Source organism: Mirounga angustirostris, unplaced genomic scaffold (genome assembly GCF_029215605.1).
Source record: "Mirounga angustirostris isolate CCGP_5_RB_7025 unplaced genomic scaffold, mMirAng1.0.hap1 SCAF_12, whole genome shotgun sequence".
Classification (NCBI taxonomy): Eukaryota; Metazoa; Chordata; class Mammalia; order Carnivora; family Phocidae; genus Mirounga; species Mirounga angustirostris.
The window spans coordinates 895,366-915,089 of NW_026991720.1; the positions used below are offsets into that span (position 1 = coordinate 895,366).

The 19,724-nt window shown below is 44.5% G+C and overlaps 1 protein-coding gene across 1 annotated transcript in view; it reads left to right on the top strand.

The window, feature by feature from the left end:
* The window catches only part of PTPRN2 (protein tyrosine phosphatase receptor type N2), a 577,019-nt gene that overhangs the window by 85,267 nt on the left and 472,028 nt on the right, over positions 1-19,724 (top strand). The window contains exons 6-8 of the mRNA XM_064575623.1: positions 7,352-7,439; positions 7,927-8,036; positions 11,392-11,761. Coding sequence (XP_064431693.1) covers positions 7,352-7,439; positions 7,927-8,036; positions 11,392-11,761 — 568 coding nt within the window. The remainder of the gene's footprint in view (positions 1-7,351; positions 7,440-7,926; positions 8,037-11,391; positions 11,762-19,724) is intronic.

Consider the following 19,724-nt stretch of genomic DNA (forward strand, 5'->3'; position numbering starts at 1 on the left):
CTGGCATGAGGGGCAGGAGCCCCAGCAGCAGCTGCATGGAGTACTGAGTGTATGAGAAGACAGTACACTGCAGGGGGAGACTGGGAGCACCAGACCCTTCTGAGCACCCCTTAGCAGCCCTCTAGAGGCTTGGGAAGAGGCAGAGTGGTGGAAGAAGAGCTACCTTATGGGGAGCAGAGAGGTGGGGCCCACAAAATGGAATTGGCTGCAAATCAGAGACAGCTCCCATGCTCAGAAGAGTGGTAGCCATCTGCAAAGCATAAAGCCAGAGTCGCACTAGGGCTTAGATCCCAGTGCTGCGGTAGAAAAGGCCTGAGCCCACCCTCGACATAACTACAGCCAGGAGTTACTGAATCTGACTCTGCAACAAAACCAACGCCCGTTTCAAATACAGCTCACATGAATTCAGCCCCACAATAGCAGACTGACAGGAGAAGGACTTGCCATTTCCCAGGGATAAATATTACTCCGTCATTCTCTATTATTCTTCAGACAAAACCCAGCTTACAGTCAAGAACTGGGAGACACATGAAGGGACAAGAAGATGGGACTCATGGTCAAGAGAGGAAAGAGGCAATAGAAGAATAAAGAATACCCAGATGTGACTCAGGTGTTGTAATGATTAGAAAAGGATGTCTTAATAATGGAATATATTAAAGGATTAGGTGGGAAAGGTGAAAAAACATAAATGAACAAATGGAAAACTGCAGCAGAGAGACGGAAACAATAAAAGAACACCAAATGGGAATGCTAGAATTGAAAGCAATAAGATCAGAAATAAAGAAGACATTTGAGGAGTTTAGTAACAGACCAGACACAATAGAGGAAGGAATCTGTGAATTTCAAGTCAGGTCAATAGGAATGATCAAAAATGAAGCATAAAGAACATAAAAGAAGTACAAAAAATGAAACAAAACATCCAAGACACATGGGGCAATATTAAATACTCTAACATATGTGTAATTGTCATCCCAGAAGGGAAAGAGAGAAAGAGATGGGGTAGAAGACATATCTGAAGAAATAATGCCTGGGATTTGCCCCAGACTGATAAAAGACATCAAAACATAGATGCAAGAAGCTTAATGAACCACAAGGAGGATAAATAGAAAACAAAATCTAGGCATATCATAATCAAACTAAGGAAAACCAAAGATAAAGAGAAAATCCTGAGGGGAAGAAAGACAAATTATATCTTGGGGAATAATTATAAGAATGAAGTCTTACTTCTCATTAGGAGACCAGAAGACAATAGAACATCTTTAAAGTATTGAAAGAGAAGAAAAAAACCGTCAATTTAGAATTCTGTGTTGTTCAAAACTGTAGGTGAAACAGGGAAAATCTGTCTCTGGAAGACCCCTACAACAAAAATGCTAAAATAAGTGCTTTGGCTTAAAGAAAAGTGATGTCATAGAGAAGCCCATATCTAAAAAATAGAATGAAAATGACCAGAAATGGTAAATTTGCAAGTAAATATAAAAGATACATATACATAAGATATATAAGATTTTGATAAAGACTATTGGATATTTAAAAGAAAATAATAAAAAATGTATTGTGGGGTTTGGGGCACCTGGGTGGCTCAGTGGGTTAAGCATCTGCCTTCAGCTCAGGTCATGATCCTGGGTTCCTGGGGTCGAGCCCCACATCCGGCTCCCTGCTCGGTGGAAAGTCTGCTTGTCCCTCTCCCTCTTCCCCTCCCTGCTGCTCATGTGCTCTCTCTCAAATGGATAAATAAAATCTTTTAAAAAACGTATTGTGGGGTTTATAGCTTATATGGAAGAAAAGTATATGGCAACAGGAGCACAAGAGTGATTTGTGAAGTTTTGTAATATTATATGAAAGTATACTATAATAAATTAAATATATATAACTTACATAGCAACCATCCTAAGAAATAAGCAAAAACAGGTATAACTAAAAGTCAATTCAGAGATAAAATGAAATGCTGAAAATGCTTTATTTATCCATATAAAGGAAAGAAAGGAAGAAGTAAGAGAGGAATGAAAACCTCGTGGGCTGAATATAAAACAAATATCAAGAAAGTAGACTTAAGTCTACCCATATTGATAATTGTATCAATTATCAAATGGACTAAGCCCTCCAAATGAAAAGCAGAGATATTCAATTTTAATAAAAACAGAGAACAAATAACTATATTCTTCTAAAGCCAAAGCACATGAAATTAGAAAGACACATGTAAGTTGAAAGTAAAAGTATGGAAAATATATAAAATGGATACTCTAAATATCAGAAAGCTGCTGTGAAAATATATAAAATGGAAACTCTAAGTATCAGAAAGCTGCTGTGACTATGTTAATATTAATCAAAGTATACTTCAAGACAAATAGCATTATTAGAGATAGAGCAGTTAAGAATGACTAAATGATCAATTCATTAAGTGACATAAAAATCTTTTTTATGAACCTAATGTCAGCACTTCAAATACATAAAGCAAAAATATGAGAATACCAAAAAGAGAATTATACAAATCCACAGTCTCTCTCAAGAACTTCTTATACAAATAGATAAAATATCATTAAGGATATAAAGATTTGAACAATACCATCAAGCAACTTAAACCTAATTGATATTAATAGAACAATAGTATCTAAAGACTGCTGAATACACATTATTTTCAAGTATACACAGAATATTTCCCAATATAGATCATGTCCTGGGCCATAAAATAAGCCAATAAATATCAAAGGATTAAAATCATCAAAGAAAGATAAAGGAAAAGAAAACTTCAGATCATTATCCCTCAGAAATATAGAAGCAAAAATTCTAGAAAAATTTTAGCAAATCAAATCCAACATTATATAAAAAAGAAGAATACATGATGATACAGGGAAATTCTCTACATTTGAAAATTATTGAGTATAACATCACATTGACAAGAAAAAGGAAAACTATACATAATAGTTGTAAAAGATGCAGAAAAAGCATTTGACAAAAGTCATCATCAACTCATGATAGAAATCTACAACTAGCCTCACACTGAATGAAGAAGAACTGAATGCTTTCTACTTAAAATCTGGAATTAGACAAGGAACACTGCTCTTGCCTCTTCTGTACTGGAGGGTTTAGTCAATGCAATAAAGCAAGAAAAAGAAATAAAAGGCATCCAGATTACATGACCACCTTTGCAGAAAATTTGGTGGAATCTACAAAAAAGCTGCTAAAACTGATAAGTGAGCTTGGCAATGCCATAGAATGCCAAGTACATGTGCAAAAATCAATTGTATTTCTATATACTAACCACAAACAATTAGAAGAAGTCATTTATAGTATCATTGAGATTATGAAACAATTAGAAATGTAACAGAATATGTGTAAGGCTTTGTACACTGAGAATTAAAAAAACATTGATGAGAATAACTAGAGAAGGTCTAAATGGCAATATGATCATGTGTCAGAAGGCTTAATAGTGTTGAGGTCCCCCAAACTGATGTATAAATGTGACACCAGAAGTGCAGCCCAGAAGAGAAGAAGTCATAAATTGGACTTCATAAAAATTAAAAATTCTCTTCTTTGAAAGGTCCTGATGAGAGAATGAGAAGACAAGTCACAGGCTGGGAAAAAAATTTGCAAATAATACACCTGAAAAAGTACTTTTCTCTACGATGTATAAAGAGCTCTCAAAACTCATTAAAATGAAAAAGAGGAGGCAAGTAAAGAATTGAGCAAAAGATTTAAAAAGACACTTCACCAAAGAAGATAAATGGTGGCAAATAAACTCAGGTGAAATGTTCAACATTGTTCATCAGGGAAATAAAATGAAACTACAAGGAGCTGTCATCTTGCACCTACTAGAATGACTGAAATTTAAAAGACTGCCCACACCACGTGTTGGCAAGGGGGTGGAGAAATGGAACTCTCACCCACTGCTGGTGGGAATACGCCCACTCCATGATCCAGCCGTCACACTCCTGTCCAAGATCCATCAGGGCTTTGTCCATTTGAAGACTGTACATGAATATTCATGGCCGCTGTAATAGTAATTCCCAACAACGGGAAAAACTCATAAGCCTATCAACAAGTGAATGAAGAAACAAGTGAATACTCCTCAGCAATAGAGATGAATGAATTATTGATGCATGCCGTAGCTCGGATGACTTTCCAAATCATTATGCTGACCGACAGAAAGAAAGTGCATAGTGTTATAGTTTTATTTACACGAAGTATGAGAAAATACAAAGTAGTGAATGAGTGACAGAAAGGAAATCAGTGGTTGCCTGAGGGTGTGTGAGTGGGGAGCAGTGGGAAGGAAATGTTAAAGAGGGGACAAGCACGCTTTTTGGGTGAGAGTTGTGTTCACTGCTTTAACTCTGGTGATGGTTTTCATAGGTGTAGAGTTGTGTCAAAACAAATGTGTGCTGTTTATTGTGTGTTAATTATACCTTAATAAAGATGAAAAAGAAAAACAGCTGAGCAAGCCAACACAAAATATGTGAGAGTTTTGAACAGATCCTTTATAAAAAAAAGACACAGAAATGGCCAATAAGGGGATTAAAGGTGCCCAACATCATTATACACTGGGGAAATACAGCATAACACCATAAAGGACTACTACTTCCTGTCCACTAGATTGACTAAAATAAAAAAAAAAAGAAGCTATGATACCAACTCTTGGTGAGAATGTACAGTAATTAGTGGAAACATAAAGTGTTCCAGCCACTGTGTTGGCAGTTTCTTTACAGTTGACCATTCGTCTGTCTTGTGACACATCAGAGAAAGGACAGGTATGCTCACAAGAAGACTTCACGAGGCTGTTCATGGCAGCCGTCTCCTCATAGCCCCAGACTGGAGACCAGCCAGGCGTCCTCCGTTTCTGAAGAGGTGCCATCTTAGGAAATCCAATCTGGGGGCTCAGGGCTCCCCCCACCCTCTACTTAGCGGCGCTACTGGGAAGAACGTGTGCAAAGGTGGAGCTGTGAGGACCATGGCCACAACATTGTGTCTGAGCCATATCCGTGATGTTCATTTGACCTAAAAGTTGCCTTGTCATGCTGTTATTTCTACTGACCTGCGGTGGGAAGCTGGGATCTCATGGTAGAGCTGTTCTCAGCCTTTGTGCCTGGTATGTAGGAAGGGATTAATCATAGTTACTCTGAGTACCATCCCCCATTCCCTGCTCCATAAAGTCCTACCTGCAGAAGCAGGCCACCCCACTTACAGAAAGCCTGAGGGTCTAGTCGGCTCAGAACTGAGCTCTGTGGGCAAACCAGCCTACCTGTCATTTATGTGTTCATCTGCTTACCCAGCAGGTGGAGCATCTGAGGTGTGACCATCATGAGGGCTGGGGATCAATGTGTGACCTCACGCGGTCTGATCACACATGGACAATCTCTCCCAGATGCATGCCCTGTCCCCTTCCTGGCACGTGTTTCTGCCTTCATCCTGCTGGGCCCCAGGCCAGATCCTGCAGTTAACAGAGCAAGGCAGCCGGCTCTGCCCTCCCACAGCTGACTGGCTGGGAGGAGAGAAGGTTGTATAAACATACACGGGAGGCCACAAAGAGGTTTTGTGAGAAGTCCTTATTTCTTGTTTTTCTTTTTCTTTTTCTTTAAATTCAATTAGCCAAGGTGTCGTACATCATTGGTTTTTAATATAATGTTCAGTGATTCATCAGTTCAGTATGCCACCCAGGGCTCATCACATCATGTGTTGTGTTGAATCTGTGTGGGCAGAAGACATTCTCTTTTTTGTCTTTATTTTTGATCTAACTTCTCATGTAACCATGTGTAAGAAGCTACTCGGGCATCCTTTGAGAGTTGTCCACTTCTCCCATCTGGACTCTTCAGAGCTGACTGGACAGGCAGAAAGAAAGCCACAGCCTTGTTATATCAGGCCGGATTGTTCTTTCTGTAGAATCATGCTTTATGAGGGTGAAAAGTCCCCTGAGACCTTCAGTGGTTTACAGAGAGGGACACTGACACTGAGAAGGTGCAGTGTCCACTTTCCAACACTTAACTGGTGGTAGAGCTGAAGTCAGAACTCTGAATTCTTGTCCAGCGTTTTCACATTTATTTTTTAAGCCAAAAACAAGGTCACCGAGTTTCCTCCTCCAAACTCTGTCACTTTCCTCCAGACAGACTGCAGGGTGAGCCTGCTTCTTTCTGCAGCCTGAAGCCAGATGCGTGAGGCTGCGTCCCAGCCCTGGTCCTCACCTGCCGGGATGTCAGCTTCCTGTCTGTAAAATGCTATAGTTATGTCTATACCATGGGATTGTTGAGAGCGTCAAAAAGAATTAAAACATAGAAAACCAAAGAACAGCCTGGGACCAGCACTCGGAAAACAGGACCCATTTTGTGATGGTTATCGTAGTCAATGGGCTCTAACTCCAAGTGGTTATTGTAGTCAGTGGCCTCTAACTCCATGCTTCATGCTTATCCCAGGTGGGTAGAAAAATGGATTGCAACTCTCTGCTCCAGTCCATTCCTTTCAACCTGTTACTTGCTGAGTCTGGGGCTATAGGTGCCGCTGCTGGAAAGGACAAGATGCAAACCAGGACAGCAGATGAAGCAGGAATGACAGGAGGAAGAGGTAATGTGGGTGGGGTAGGGTGGAGGAGCAGGATGCTGGCTTTACGTCACCAGCTGTCTCTAGAACCATTCCAAGTGAGCGTAACGCAGTATCATTGCGGAAATCCGTAATTTAAAATCCACAGCTCGGATTACTGTTAACTTTCTGCAAAATTCGTTGATCCCAAGTTTAGAACTTAACATCTCTTTAACCACATGGATTTTGTGAGCTCTGTAAAAGGTGTTTGGGGACTGGTTTTTCTAACCGAAAGCTCTGTGTCTCAGCTGCAGAGAAAGATAGACCAGTGTGAAGCTCCCCTAAAGGCAAACATTTCTTTTGTCCTGGCAACAATGCTGTCGGTAAGAACGACACCTCCAGTTTATTCCCTGCACATGGGGCAGGCTGGCTGCTTAGAGCCTGAGCCCCTTGGCAGGATAGCCTCTCTCTGTGTTGGGAGGGAGAAAGGGGAGGGAAGGTAAAGAGGGAGAGAGGGAGGCAGAAGGAGGGAAGAAAGGAGGGAGGGAGAGAGAGCGGGGAGAGGGACTGAGGAAAAGGAAAGGAGAGAAAGAGGGAGAGACGGGGTAGAGAGGGATAGAGAAAGAAACAGAGAGACAGAGACAGAGGGAGAGAGTTAACAATGCACCAGAATCATCCTCTGTGGCCCGAGCACAGAAAGGCACAGCAAAGTAATCGCTTCTCTACGTTAATGAATTGGAGGTGGAGGGTTCCTGAGACCCCCTTATGGGGATCTCAAATCTTGCCACATCCAGTGGCATCGTGGGGTCACCTCATTAGGAAGCCTGTGGACAGCCCCACTGCTGTGTAGTTTGTCACCAGCCGCAAGCACATCCTGATCAATGTGCTTGTCAGTGCTGCCTTCAGGCTGTGGGACAAACGGGAGAAGATGTTCTGTGGTCAAACATGGCCCAGAGTGAGTTTCCTAATTCGTTTTGGGTCCTTGGCACAAGAGAAACCTGATAAGCATTAGTGGCCAGTGTATAGATATGTCTCATCCACTCAGTGTTTGCTCGCAGGTGGGGCTCCGAGGGCCTCCAGGCTTCCTGGCAGTCTGAATCCCTAATTGTGCAATCTGGGACTGGAGTGGGCGGATTTCCATGCGAGGAAGGAAGCCTGACTTTTCGCTCCGGGCCCCTGGTCCTGGTGAACCTGGCAGGGAGGGGAGCTTCCATGCCTAGTTCGTGGTTGGGCAGACAGGCTGTTGGCTCTAGGAAGTGTGTTGGCTCCAGGCAGCTGCTCCGATTCTCCTCTTCCGTCCACACCAGGGTCACTGGACCTCTTTAAAAATACACTTCCACTCAGAGTTGCACAGGTCCGTGACCTAACTCCCATTTCCACCTGCAGTTTGCTCAGGTCCGTGTCTGAGACCCTCTCTCCCCGCAGAACGTAGTCCAGAGCTTGGCACACCGCTAGTCCTCGTGATGCCGCTGGGGGAGGTGACGGTGGCGATCGTGGCCCTGGTGGCCATCTGGATGGGGCTGCTGCTGATGATGGTGGGGAGCACAGAGGGGATCATGCCCACAGAGGTGATGATGCTCGGTGCTGGTGAGGAGGATGCTCCTGTCCACCGTGTCCCAACACCTCCCCCGGGCTCTGTGCTGAGCACTGTAGCCTAATTTTTTACACTCTCTAATCCTCAGACCTGCCTTAAGAAACAAGGCAGTATTTTCCTAATTTTGAAGGTAGTAAGAGGGAAGCTCAAAGTCCCGCATGTGCCACAGAGCTGACGGGATCAGGCCGTCTCCCAAAAGAGCCGTCTTCCCCTTGGCTTTATTCAATACCATGGAAGGTGTGGGCAAGTGGGTTCCACTCCTTCTCATGTGGCAACACCGTGGGCTAAGGAATATGCCCGGAGGAAGACGATTTCAGGGTAAAGCTCAGCAAGCTTTGGCGGCAGTTCTCAGATGCTTCATGCAAAGTGTATCATATCAAGGATGTCCCAGCTAGATTTCGAATACGAAGAATACGAAGAATTAATGTACCAGGAGTGGCCATACCATGTGCTGGGAATTGGCAAATTTGTGTACTTTCAGGTTGCTAATTCCAGATTTGGGCAACTACAGTCCGAAAAATTATTCAGCATTATTTTTGGGAACCTGACATCATAGGTTTGTTGAATTCAGGCTTAAAACCTTCAGAATGGGGGAGTGGCCTCTGCTCAGTTCATCTGTGGACTTCCTACTGCTTTAAAGAAAAGGAAGGTCTAAGAAGGTGAAGTAAATAATAGTAGTAAGAATGGTAGGAGCAATAACCACCAACACCCCGTGCCAGGCACTGTGCTTATTATCCCCATTTTACAGATGGCTTAGAGGTTAAATAACTCACCGGGCTTGTGAGATCAGAGGTGGGATTCCAACCCAGGCAGCCCTGCCCCAGAATCCAGCCCATCTACCAGCTCTGTCCTCCAAGACTTGACGCCACAAACAGGAAGGCATCATGAGAATACTCGTATTGCTGGTCTCCCAACTCCCAGGGCTCCGAGCTGTTGGCTGGGCCCCAGGGAGCTCCCCCGAGGACACCATCGTGCTGGCCGTCATTTACAGAGGACCTGGTATGACTTGTAAAAACCCATGTTTTTCTATTATTCCTACAGTGTACCTACTGAAATATTATTTTTCCCTCTTCACCTTAATTTGGCTCACAGGAAAAACAGACCCCAAATAGATTGTTTATCGAAGTCTACTGCACAGATTATGTTCAGTGGTGATTTGTTGTGCACTGTGTTCAGCCTGGTCTGTCCATTACCCGGAGTGTTCCAGTTCAGCTATAATTAAAGGCCCTTTGAGTAGAAGCTCTAGGATAGGCTGCATTCATAGCAGAGAGAGGAGAGACGCTTGTGGGCACATTAATGAGGCATTTGGATGCGATCCGCAGCCCCCAGCACTGTGACCTGACCAGGTGTTCAGACACAGCCTTTCGGACAGAAGTTCAGGCTGAGCTTAAGATTGACACTTACACCCAATTTGTGGGAAACTGCTGGAGGGGCCTATCTGTGTGGTAGCATTTTATTTTTCTCTCCCTTTCTCTAATGAATCTTACTTTTTTCTAAAGGAAAAGCAGTTGATTTCAGCCAGTACTTGGACAACATTAAACAATTTGGATGACAGCTAAAATGACATCATTTTAGAAATAAAGACAGTCTTAGAGATAATGTCCAGTCTCCTTCTTTGACAGAAAATACAGTCTCAAAAGGCCAAAGGATTTGCTCGAGTTCATATGTGAGAACAATAACTAGAACCCGTATCAACCCTAGTTTTCTGATTTCTAACTTGCTACACCAAAACCCATCCTGGAAGGCTGAACACACATATTTTTGAAAATAGCCAGACTTGGGAGTCTGGACCGCTTGTCTTAAATTCAGTGATGGCCGCACATCTTAACTAGATCCCAAGGTCTACTCCCCTTTGACTCACCAAGCAAGGTGCATTTAGAAAATATGAATGGGCAAGATTGAAAAACTTTATGGCTCATGGACCCATTCCACATCATGAAGGGAGCTCTGAATAAGCGTCCAGGACAGCTATAACTTTTCTGAGAATCTCCACGTTGGAAATTTCTGTGTTTGTCTAGGAAAATTTGATGGTCCCACAGTCAGAAGTAGAACATTGAACTTTCTAGCATTTTTATAGCTGTTCCAGAGTGGAGGACAACTGGGTCTTGATTTGTCTAGTGGCAAAACAGTCTGATGAGAATGCACCCTCCTGGGCCAACTGAGTGAGTGAGTGAGGACACACCGGTGGAGGCTCAGTGAGAGGCCATGCTAGCCGGGTCGTGGACGTGGTGTTACATAGAAGGGTAGCTTTGCTGTTGTGGAATATTTCTGTTAAAGGAATAGGAGAGGAAAGTGATTTCAGTAGTCGGTAAAGAAAGGAGTTGGAGTGAAACAACCGTAAGACGGAGCAGTAGGTGCCTGTATCGAGGGAGAGAGCCAGTCTCCGATGGAGAGCTGTTTCTGCAGCAACAGTAAACACCAGTGCAGGTGATGGGGGTTGGAGAGACATTTCTCCACAGAAGACAGAAGCCCATGAAAGACGCTCAGCATCATTGACCATCAGGGAAATGCAAGTCAAAGCCTCAGTGAGCTGCCACTTCCCACCGACTAGCTGGCTGTAAGGAAACAGAGGGAGGAGGGAGAGAGACTGCAGTCCTCACAGCTGGTGGTGGGAGCACACGAGGCGCATCCCTGTCAGAGCACATCCTGGCAGCTCCCGACAAGTCACATGCACCCTTACCATACACCTGGCAGTTGCACGTCCAGGCGTAAACCCAAGAGGACTGGAAACACGTCCCCAAGAAACTTGTAGATGGATGCTCATAGCCGTGTAATGGCCCCGATGTCCACCGACTGAGAAACAAAATGTGCGATCTCTTTAAAATGAGACGTTTCGGCGGTAGGAAAGAACGCAGCGCTGCGGGTGCCGCGGCCGGGATGCACCTCGAGCACAGGGTGCGAGAAGCCAGGCACGGAAGGCCACGTGGCGTATGATTCCACGGATAGAACCTGTCTCCACAGAGACAGAAGGTCGACGGGCAGGTGCCTAGGGCTGGGGGTGTGGGGATGAGTATGAGGTTTCTCTTGGGGTGATCGGACGTGCTGGGATTAAAGATGGCGGTGATGTTCACCCTGTTCTGGGTATGCTGAGAACACTGAGTTGGGTGTATTCTGTGGTATGGGAATTACACCTCCATAAAGCTGCTATTAGGAAACCAATGCAAACCAAATGTGGGCCATAGAGTTTGGTCTGTCAGTGGCGTGAAAATTCGGGTGTCTGTTTCAGGGCTATTAGTGCCCCAAGTGCCCTTTTGAGCAGCTGACATGGAGGCTCACCTGCTGTGTTTGATCCTCAGCCCCTACAGGGTCAGGACCCCCGTGCTGACGGCGTGCTGACCTTCACGGCGCGGACGTCTGCTTTGACCTACGCTCCCGGGCCCCGGGCCGATCACCCCGGGGGCCGCCCTTTGCAGACACGCAGCCGGCTGCGGCCTGACGAGCTGAGCCCCAAGGTAGACAGCGGTGCCAACAGGCAGAGCCTGGTAACTTCGCTGGGCACCTCTGCAGCTCGGAAGCCCCCAGCGCCCCACGGGGAGGGCGACCCGGGGCCTCAGAACCCGCTGCGTACGCCCTGGAGATCAGCAAGGGTCCTCTCAGCCCCAGCGGCCCTCCGGAAACGGCCTTCATCACCAGGAGACCCCGAGGACCCCCCGGCCTTCAGCGATGGTGAGTCAGCCTCCTCCAGTCCCCTGTGTTTTTGTTGTTCCTGTCTTCCCGGCACCTGCCCAGGGCCAGCCCTTTGCACTCTGTGCTGCCCCCTGGGTCACAGCCACAGCCCGTGTGGTGTGAGGAAGGGCCTTCAGCACCCTCCCGTCCCCCCGCTGCTGTAGGAGGGAAGGCGGTCGTAGTCAGGCCCGGCAGAAAAGGGCCCTTCCGGGGGTGGCGGAAGCAAGGCTGTGTGGGCCCTGCCCTGCAGTGTCCGTCCACTGCTTCACGGATGAAGGTGCTCAAACAGGTTAGGGAACGTGACCAGATCTGGCCCCCAAACCATGTTGGCCACAGAACGTTTTGGAAAATGGAACATGCAGGCTTTTGGGTTTGGTGTATGTCGCCCCTCAGCACTCCTTACGGTCAAACTTGGGGCCACCTCGTGGAGTTATGGTTATTTGCCTGTCCCCAAAAGAACCCACTGTGAAGCTAATGCCACTCACAATGCAGTGAGGCCACGTGCGGCCTTCGAAGTGGGTGGCTTTCCACCTGATCCTCTGGGGCTCTCCCGCGGGTCACGCCCCTGCTGTGGCCGCCCCAAGTAGAAGGGGTGTTGACTGGTTCCGACTCTGTAAGGTGCAGAGGACTCTAGTGTTTGTCTTCTAAGGCCATAAAATAGCAAGTGAGACTCTGATAAAATATGACTTCTTCTTTGAAGACATACAAATAATAAAATTGAGCAGATAGCAGGGTTTCTAAAAAAACGGACCAAGAATCACATTAACATCAGCAGTCTATTTTCTGTAAGTGACGCCTTAATTGGATTTGCTCTGACAGTCTTCTTTTCTACGTATTGCTGCTTTTCAGCTAAGTAGGTCTCTTGTTCTCTCTCTCTCAATCCACAAAGCCATTATGGCACCTTCTAAATGGAAGGAGAGCAAAGTTATAATTAGAGGGAGGCATGTGTGGCCATTACTAATGCTTTCTTCTCGTTCTTGCCTTGGGAAAGAAAGCTGTATGAGAAGGCAGGCTGTGCACTTGCCTACGGATTGTTTGCCCATAAATACGCCATTGTACGACTGGAACTCCTCCACGGAGGCTGCAGCCTCCAGTAGCCCCTCTCCCTCCTTTGGGGGCTGCTTTAAACCGTGCACTGCTCTGAGAAATCCCGTTTCCTGGCCCTGTTGCCTTCCACACTCCCGTAATTACCAGCCTCCACCAGAGGCCTTCATCTGCTGATGTGGCTTTCCTGTTGTCGCTCAGCCTCACCTGACACCTCTGCTCTAAACACCGCGGAAGGTCACCCCCCACCCAGCCAGTGGCCAAGTGGTGGCCTCCGGTCCGACTCCAGGCCCTCTCCGTGGTGCTGACCACCCTCTGTGCTTTTGTGCTCCCGGTTCTGCCGTGGGGGCTGTCTACTTTTCTCTGCAACCACCCCTTCTCTGTCTCCTTTCTCCTCTCCCACAACTTAAGTCCCATTTATCAACTACTTCTGTCCTAGTTACCGGAAATAGGAAGCCCCTACCAAAGGGACTTAAACCCATTAGAGAGCCAGGTATGTTCACAGGATGTGGCACACTTCAGGTGTCTGTTACTGCTTAGAAGGAACTTCCTGCCTCCCCGTTACTTGGGACCTTCCCATTCTTCTTGATGTCCCCCGAGGTGCAGATCTTTGGGAACATCCTCTCTGAAAATGCTCTTCACTGTCCAATGACCCTTATTAACTGCATAATTTGATTGGCTTTTTTTTTTTTCTGTGCTAACTTGCAATGTTGGTATCTCTTTATATATACTGTCTTCCCAGCTGCACTTTATGCTTTAAAAAGAAACATGTAAAATGTCAATCACAAAATAAATAGAGTACTGTAAGATGAACCTTGTGCACTGCATCATGGGGCTTCAGCAAAAGGCAGTTCCCGGTCTTTCCTACTACTTCTGTGCACCTGCCACCTCCCCGACCTCAGAGGGTTCCATCTCTCTGTATCTCAATACCATATCTCTGGAAAAGATGAGAACACTTGTATAACCCTAACCACAATAGTTTCACCACGTATGAAAGTTAATAGTAATGTCTTAATATCATTATCTAATCAGTGTTCACATTTCTTAGTGGTCACAAATTTCCTTTACAAAATTTTTTTTTTTTATTTGAAGCAGGATCCAGAGAAGAGCCATTGAAGTGGCGGGTCTATCTGTTTAAACTTGCAGAAGTGTTCTCCCCCTTCTTCTTCCTTTCCTCACAACATTTTTAGAAAATGAATTCACTTGTCTTGTAGTGGTTTTCACATTCTGGATTTTGCTGATTGCATCCCAAATATAGCATGTACCTTGTGCCTTCGCTTTGTACTTTCTATAAACCTGGAGCTATGGGAGCTAGCCTGGAGATCTGACTGTGGTGTTCACTGCTCCACAAGAAGGCTGCAGAGGCGGTGACAATGTGCCCTTCTGTGCAGAGGACACGGTCTTGCTGTGTGTTGTTTTAGCATCAGCAGCCAAGGGCCACTCAACCTCGCTGGCAGACTTCAGCTTGGCTGTTTGAAATGCTCCATCTCTCAACAAGATGAGCTCGTACCCCACCCCAAAGGAGAGGCTCATGGCACCCTGTACCTTCCCCAGAACACATCTCACAGTGTGCAGTGCGTGTTTGTGCGATTGTTTGATAAATGCTTCTCTCCCCTCGTAGACCGTCAGCTTAGGAAGATGGCACACCACCTCCTTGTACTGTCTGCATCCCAGCACCCAGTGCATGCCTGGCAGAGTGTTTGCTGAGTGAAAGAACCAGTGGATTTGTCCACATAAATGGCCTCGTTTGATTTTCATATCACCCTTAAAACACAGTATTCATTTCAGTTTTACTTTGCTGGTGAGGAAGCTGCAGCTCAGAGGCTAAATGGTGGCACTGAAGACTGAGTTGGGCCACCTCGATGTCAGGTCACTGAAGACTGAATTAGATCACCCTAAAGTCAGGGCCCTGAAGACAGAGGTGGGGCTCCTAAGAGGCAACTGTAGAAATTTTAGATTTGAAGGGAGTTTACTTTGTTACTCTGACTAATTGCTCCTGGACTCTAAAGCTTTAAATAACCTGTCAGCTGCAAAGTTTAGCTTTCTCTCTTTATTGTGTGCAAAAGTGCGTGCCTAGCCTCCAGAGGGAGCAGAGTAGCAAAGATCCCTCGGGGGCAGGGCTGTCAGCCAGCGTAGGGGGGGTAAAGATTTCTGACATTTTAATGAAAAAGAATGAGAAAAGACCAACTTTCCTCTGAATTTGCAGTCCAGGGGCTTCCTGAAAATAACTCTTCGACTCAGTGCGCTGTTGGGATTTAATTGGTGTTCAATAATAGCAGACACCCAGGTGGGCCATTTCACACCACTGCCTGGAGAGCTGCCCGTGGCATTCGGCCAAGCCACCTGCGGCCCCAGTGGAAAGTGCAGGTAGATTCAGTGCGCCGTGAGCACAGAGTCTCCATGCGCAGTCCTCTGCATAAGCCCGATTTCATCTTGGAAGCAAGTCAAAGGGAGGCCCGGAGGGCTGGTGTGCCGTGAGGTCTCAGGGTGGTGCGGCCTGGACAGCAGGAAATCCCAGACGCCCAGCGCGCTGCTACCTGGAAGGGGGACTCTGTGGTAGTGCGCAGGCCCCGGAGCTGCCCTGGGACTCAGCGAAGGGGCTGCCCTTCTGCGGCTCGGTCGAGTCCGACATGTGACAGTGAGTTCAGGTTTCCCGTGCAACTGCAGGAAGACCCAGCCATACCCACCCCCAGAGAAGTGGTAAAGAAGTCGACTTAATGGGTGTGGCAAATAAGCATTTGGTGGAAACTTATCATAGAAAAGAGAGCCTCTTCTTCACTTATTCATTATTTACACCCGTCTTCTTTCAGAAAGCTTTAAGGCAGTGTGTGAACCAGGATCATGGGAAGGACAGACAGCACACCGCAGTGCTTTAGTGTGGAATTCAAGCTTTGCTGCGTCCGGCCTCTCTGGTTAAAGGGGCAGTGCCCGGTGCTGCCCACGTGGGACTCCTCCAGAGAATGTCATTCTGTAATTTCTGTAATGGTCAGTGTGCTGTGGGAATCGGTTTGTGGAAGATTATTTGTTGTGCTTTTTACCAGTTATAAAATAACCAATGGTTACTATGCAAAGCTTGAATAATAGATGTGTAGAAAGAAGACAAAAGTCACTTCAGTCTTATCTCCAGAGGTGAGCGCCATCAGTGCTTGGTGTGCACGTCCCCTTAACCTCTGTGCGCGTTTGGGGCCTCTTCTGAGCAGGCCATCTCATGGTGTAGCTCTTCTTATCCCTTTAATGTATTCACCAGGCCTAGTTCTTCCTCCAACTGGAGATTAAACCTCCTGGGAACTCTGCTTATTCTTACATAATAAAAAGTTCCATGTCCACTTTTTACATTTAATTTTTTAGAAATTGTGGTAAAATACACATGACCTAAAATTGATCATCTTCCCCATTTTAAGTGTATGGTTCAGTGGCATTAAGGATATTCACATTCTTGTAAAACTGTCACCAGCATCTGTCTCCAGAACATTTTCATTACCCCAGACTGAGACTCTGTCCCCATTAAACACTAAGTCCCCATCTCCCTCCCCCAGTCCCGGGCATCCACCCTCTACTTTCTGTTTCTATGGGTTGGGTGACTCTGGAGACCTCATAGAAGTGGAATCACACAGTATTTGTTCTTTTGTGACAGTTTTATCTCACTTAGTATAATGTCCTCAGGGTGCTTCCATGTTGTAGCAGGTGTGAGAATTTCCTTCCTTTTTAAGGCTGAGTGAAATTCTGTTGTATGGATAACACCATACTTTGTCCGTCTGTTGATGGACACTTGGGCTGCTTCTACCTTTTGGCTATTGTGAATGTTGCTGCTATGATATATTTAAATTTCTAAATTAACTTTTACATCATAAAATTATAATATGCATATTTTAGAAAGATCCAAATAGTACAGCGTGTACAAGGGGAAATCTGAAGTTTCCTTGCCCACAGCCAGTCCTTTTATGACTGCTCCACACTCAGAGGTAAACTGCCACACTGTCTATGTGTCCTTCAGATTTCCCACCCAAAACCAACGATCCCTACATGCACCGATACGTCTGTGTTTTTACAAATGGGATCCCAGTGTTGAAAGATATTGGAGCTTGCCCTTTGAACTTTGGTTAGTTTGGATGTCCCTGTGTGTCAGTATCTCTGGACCTGCTTCCTTGCTGGAAGATGCAGTGTCCTTCATATCACTGCTCCGTTGTCCAGTTAATGAGCTTGGAGCATGCTTGTCTCATTGCATATATTGTTAGCATTTTGCTGCATCATTAAATGCATTTCCATTACATTTTTTATGGGGGCATAATAGTCTATATATGTATGTACCATAATACATTTAAATTAGTTCTATATTTATGCAGTTGACCCTTGAATAATGTGGGGATTAGGGGTGCCAGCCCTCTGAGTGGTTGAAAATCTGCACATAACTTTTGACTCCTCAAAACCTTAACTACTAAGAGCTTACTGTTTTACTGATAACATAAACCGTTGATTAACACATATTTTATATGTTCTGTATATTACATACTATTTTTTTTTACATATTTTTGCAATAAAGTAAGCTAGAAAAAAAGAAACATTATTTAAGAAAACCATAAGGAAGAGAAAATACATTTACAGTACTCTGTACTATAAAAAATCCACGTATAAGTGGACCTGCACAGTCCTAAGCTGCATTGTTCAAAGGTCAACTGCGTATCTATTAAAATATATATTGTTTAATGATCTTTGCTCTTCACATAATACCATGATTAACATCCTCATGCATGAATCTTTTCAGAACATGAAACCTTGATTGTAGTTTTCCCCAGGCTCAGTGGTCACTGAGTTTTGACGAAGCCTAAAGTCACTCTTTTTCCTTTTTTTAATAGACTATTTTTACAACAGTTTTAGGTTCACAGAAAAATTAAGTGGAATGTATAGAGATTTCCCATATACCTTTTGCCCTCACACATGCAGAGACTCCCCCATAAACAATATCCCCCACTAGAGTGTTAAATTTGTTACAACTGAAGAGCCTGCACTGACAGATCATTATCACTATAGTTTAGGGTTTAGTTAGGGTTCATTCTTGGTATTTTACATTCTGTGGGTTTGGACAAATGTACACTGACATGTATTTATCATGATAGGATCATACAAAGTAGTTTCACTGCTCTAAAAGTCCTTTGTGCTCCCCCTGTTCATCCCTCCCCCTCCCAATCCTCAACCACTGATCTTTTCTGTCTCCATAGTTTTGCCTTGTCCAGAATGTCTTAGAGCTGGAATCACACAGTGTGCAGTCTTTTCAGATTGGCTTCTTTCACTTAGTAATATGCATTTAAGGTGCTTCCATGTATTTTCATGGCTTGACAGCTCATTTCTTTTTAGCACTGAATAATATTCCATCATCTGGATGTACAAGAGTTTAATTTATCCATTAACCTACTGAAGGACATCTTGGTTGCCTCCAAATTTTGGCAGTTATGAAGAAAGCTGCTATAATATAAACATCCATGTTCAGGTGTTTGTATGGACATAAGTTTTCAGCTCCCTGGGGTAAATGCTAAGGAGTGTGGTTGCTGGATCTAGGAGTTTTATATTTTTGTGTTGTACAGTTAGGCTTTGATACATTTTGAGTTAATTTTTGTGAAGCATGAAGGTCTGTGTCTAGATTTACTTTTTTGCATGTGGATGTCCAGTTGTTCCAGCAACATTTGCTGAAAAGACTGTCTTTGCTCCATTTTATTGCCTTTGCTACTTTGTCAAAGATCAGTTGACTATTCTTATGTGGATCTGTTTTTGGGCTCTCCAGATCTCTATGTCTGTTCATTTACCAGTACCATACTGTTTTGATTTCTCTAGCTTTATAGTAACTCTTGAAATCGAGTAGTGTCAGTCCTCCAACCTTTTTCTTCTCTTTCAATATTGGATTGGCTATTCTGGGTCTTTTGCATCTCCATATAAACTTTAGGATCAGTTTGTCAATATCCACAAAATAACTTGCTGGGATTTTGATTGAGATTGCATTCAATTATAGATCAAGTTGGGAAGAACTGGTATCTTAACAATTTTGAGTTTTCCTATCCATGAACATGGAACATCTCTCCATTTATTGAGTTCTTTGATTTCTTTTGTCAGAGTTTTGTAGTTTTCTTCATGTAGATCTTGTAAATGTTTTGGCTAAAGTCCTTCTTTAAACTCAAGTCTCAGTGATGACAAGTAAATAATTATGGAAACCACCTGAGGGGATGATGCATCATACACAATTTTCTAGATAGTTAACTAGAGCTAATGACAAATAATATGCAGTATGCCACCGGTAGAAGCTCCCAATCTAATTCTTGCTCACTGATAACATTCAAAACCAAACCAAACAGGAAACAAAACGTCTAACCAATCTGTTGGAATTTTTATCATCTTGACTCCACACCTTGTGGAGCCTGGAGTAGGAAGTAGGAGAATTTAATTCATATTATTGCCCTGCTAACTTTTGGCCTAGGTATTTCATATGCCAGTTTCTTCCCCAACACACCTTGTTTTTCCTATTCAAGTATCTTACTCTATTATAGGTTGAATGGCCAAGGTAATGAGTATTCTCCACACACCCCTCCCCCACCATCTGTACTAAAATGGATTCTGTTGTACTGATATGGAATGTTTACTAGGGTGGAAGTCTAAAGCACTTTCTTTAACTACTGGCTGTGCAGTTTTCTAACTATGTGAATCTTAGCAAGTTTACCCATGAATTCCCTCATTTGCAGAACACCTACTGAACACCAGCCAGTTATATAGCCTTTCTTATTCTCTTCCCTCGTTCACGATAAGAGTGTTGTGATAAGTATGTTTTGGGCCTCTTCCTGTTCGAACTTCCCATGGTTATGAAGTCCTGCGTTTGCCAGCTATGTTGTTTACTTTCCCATTTATGCTGATGGTGGGAGTCCCAGCCCAAAAACTC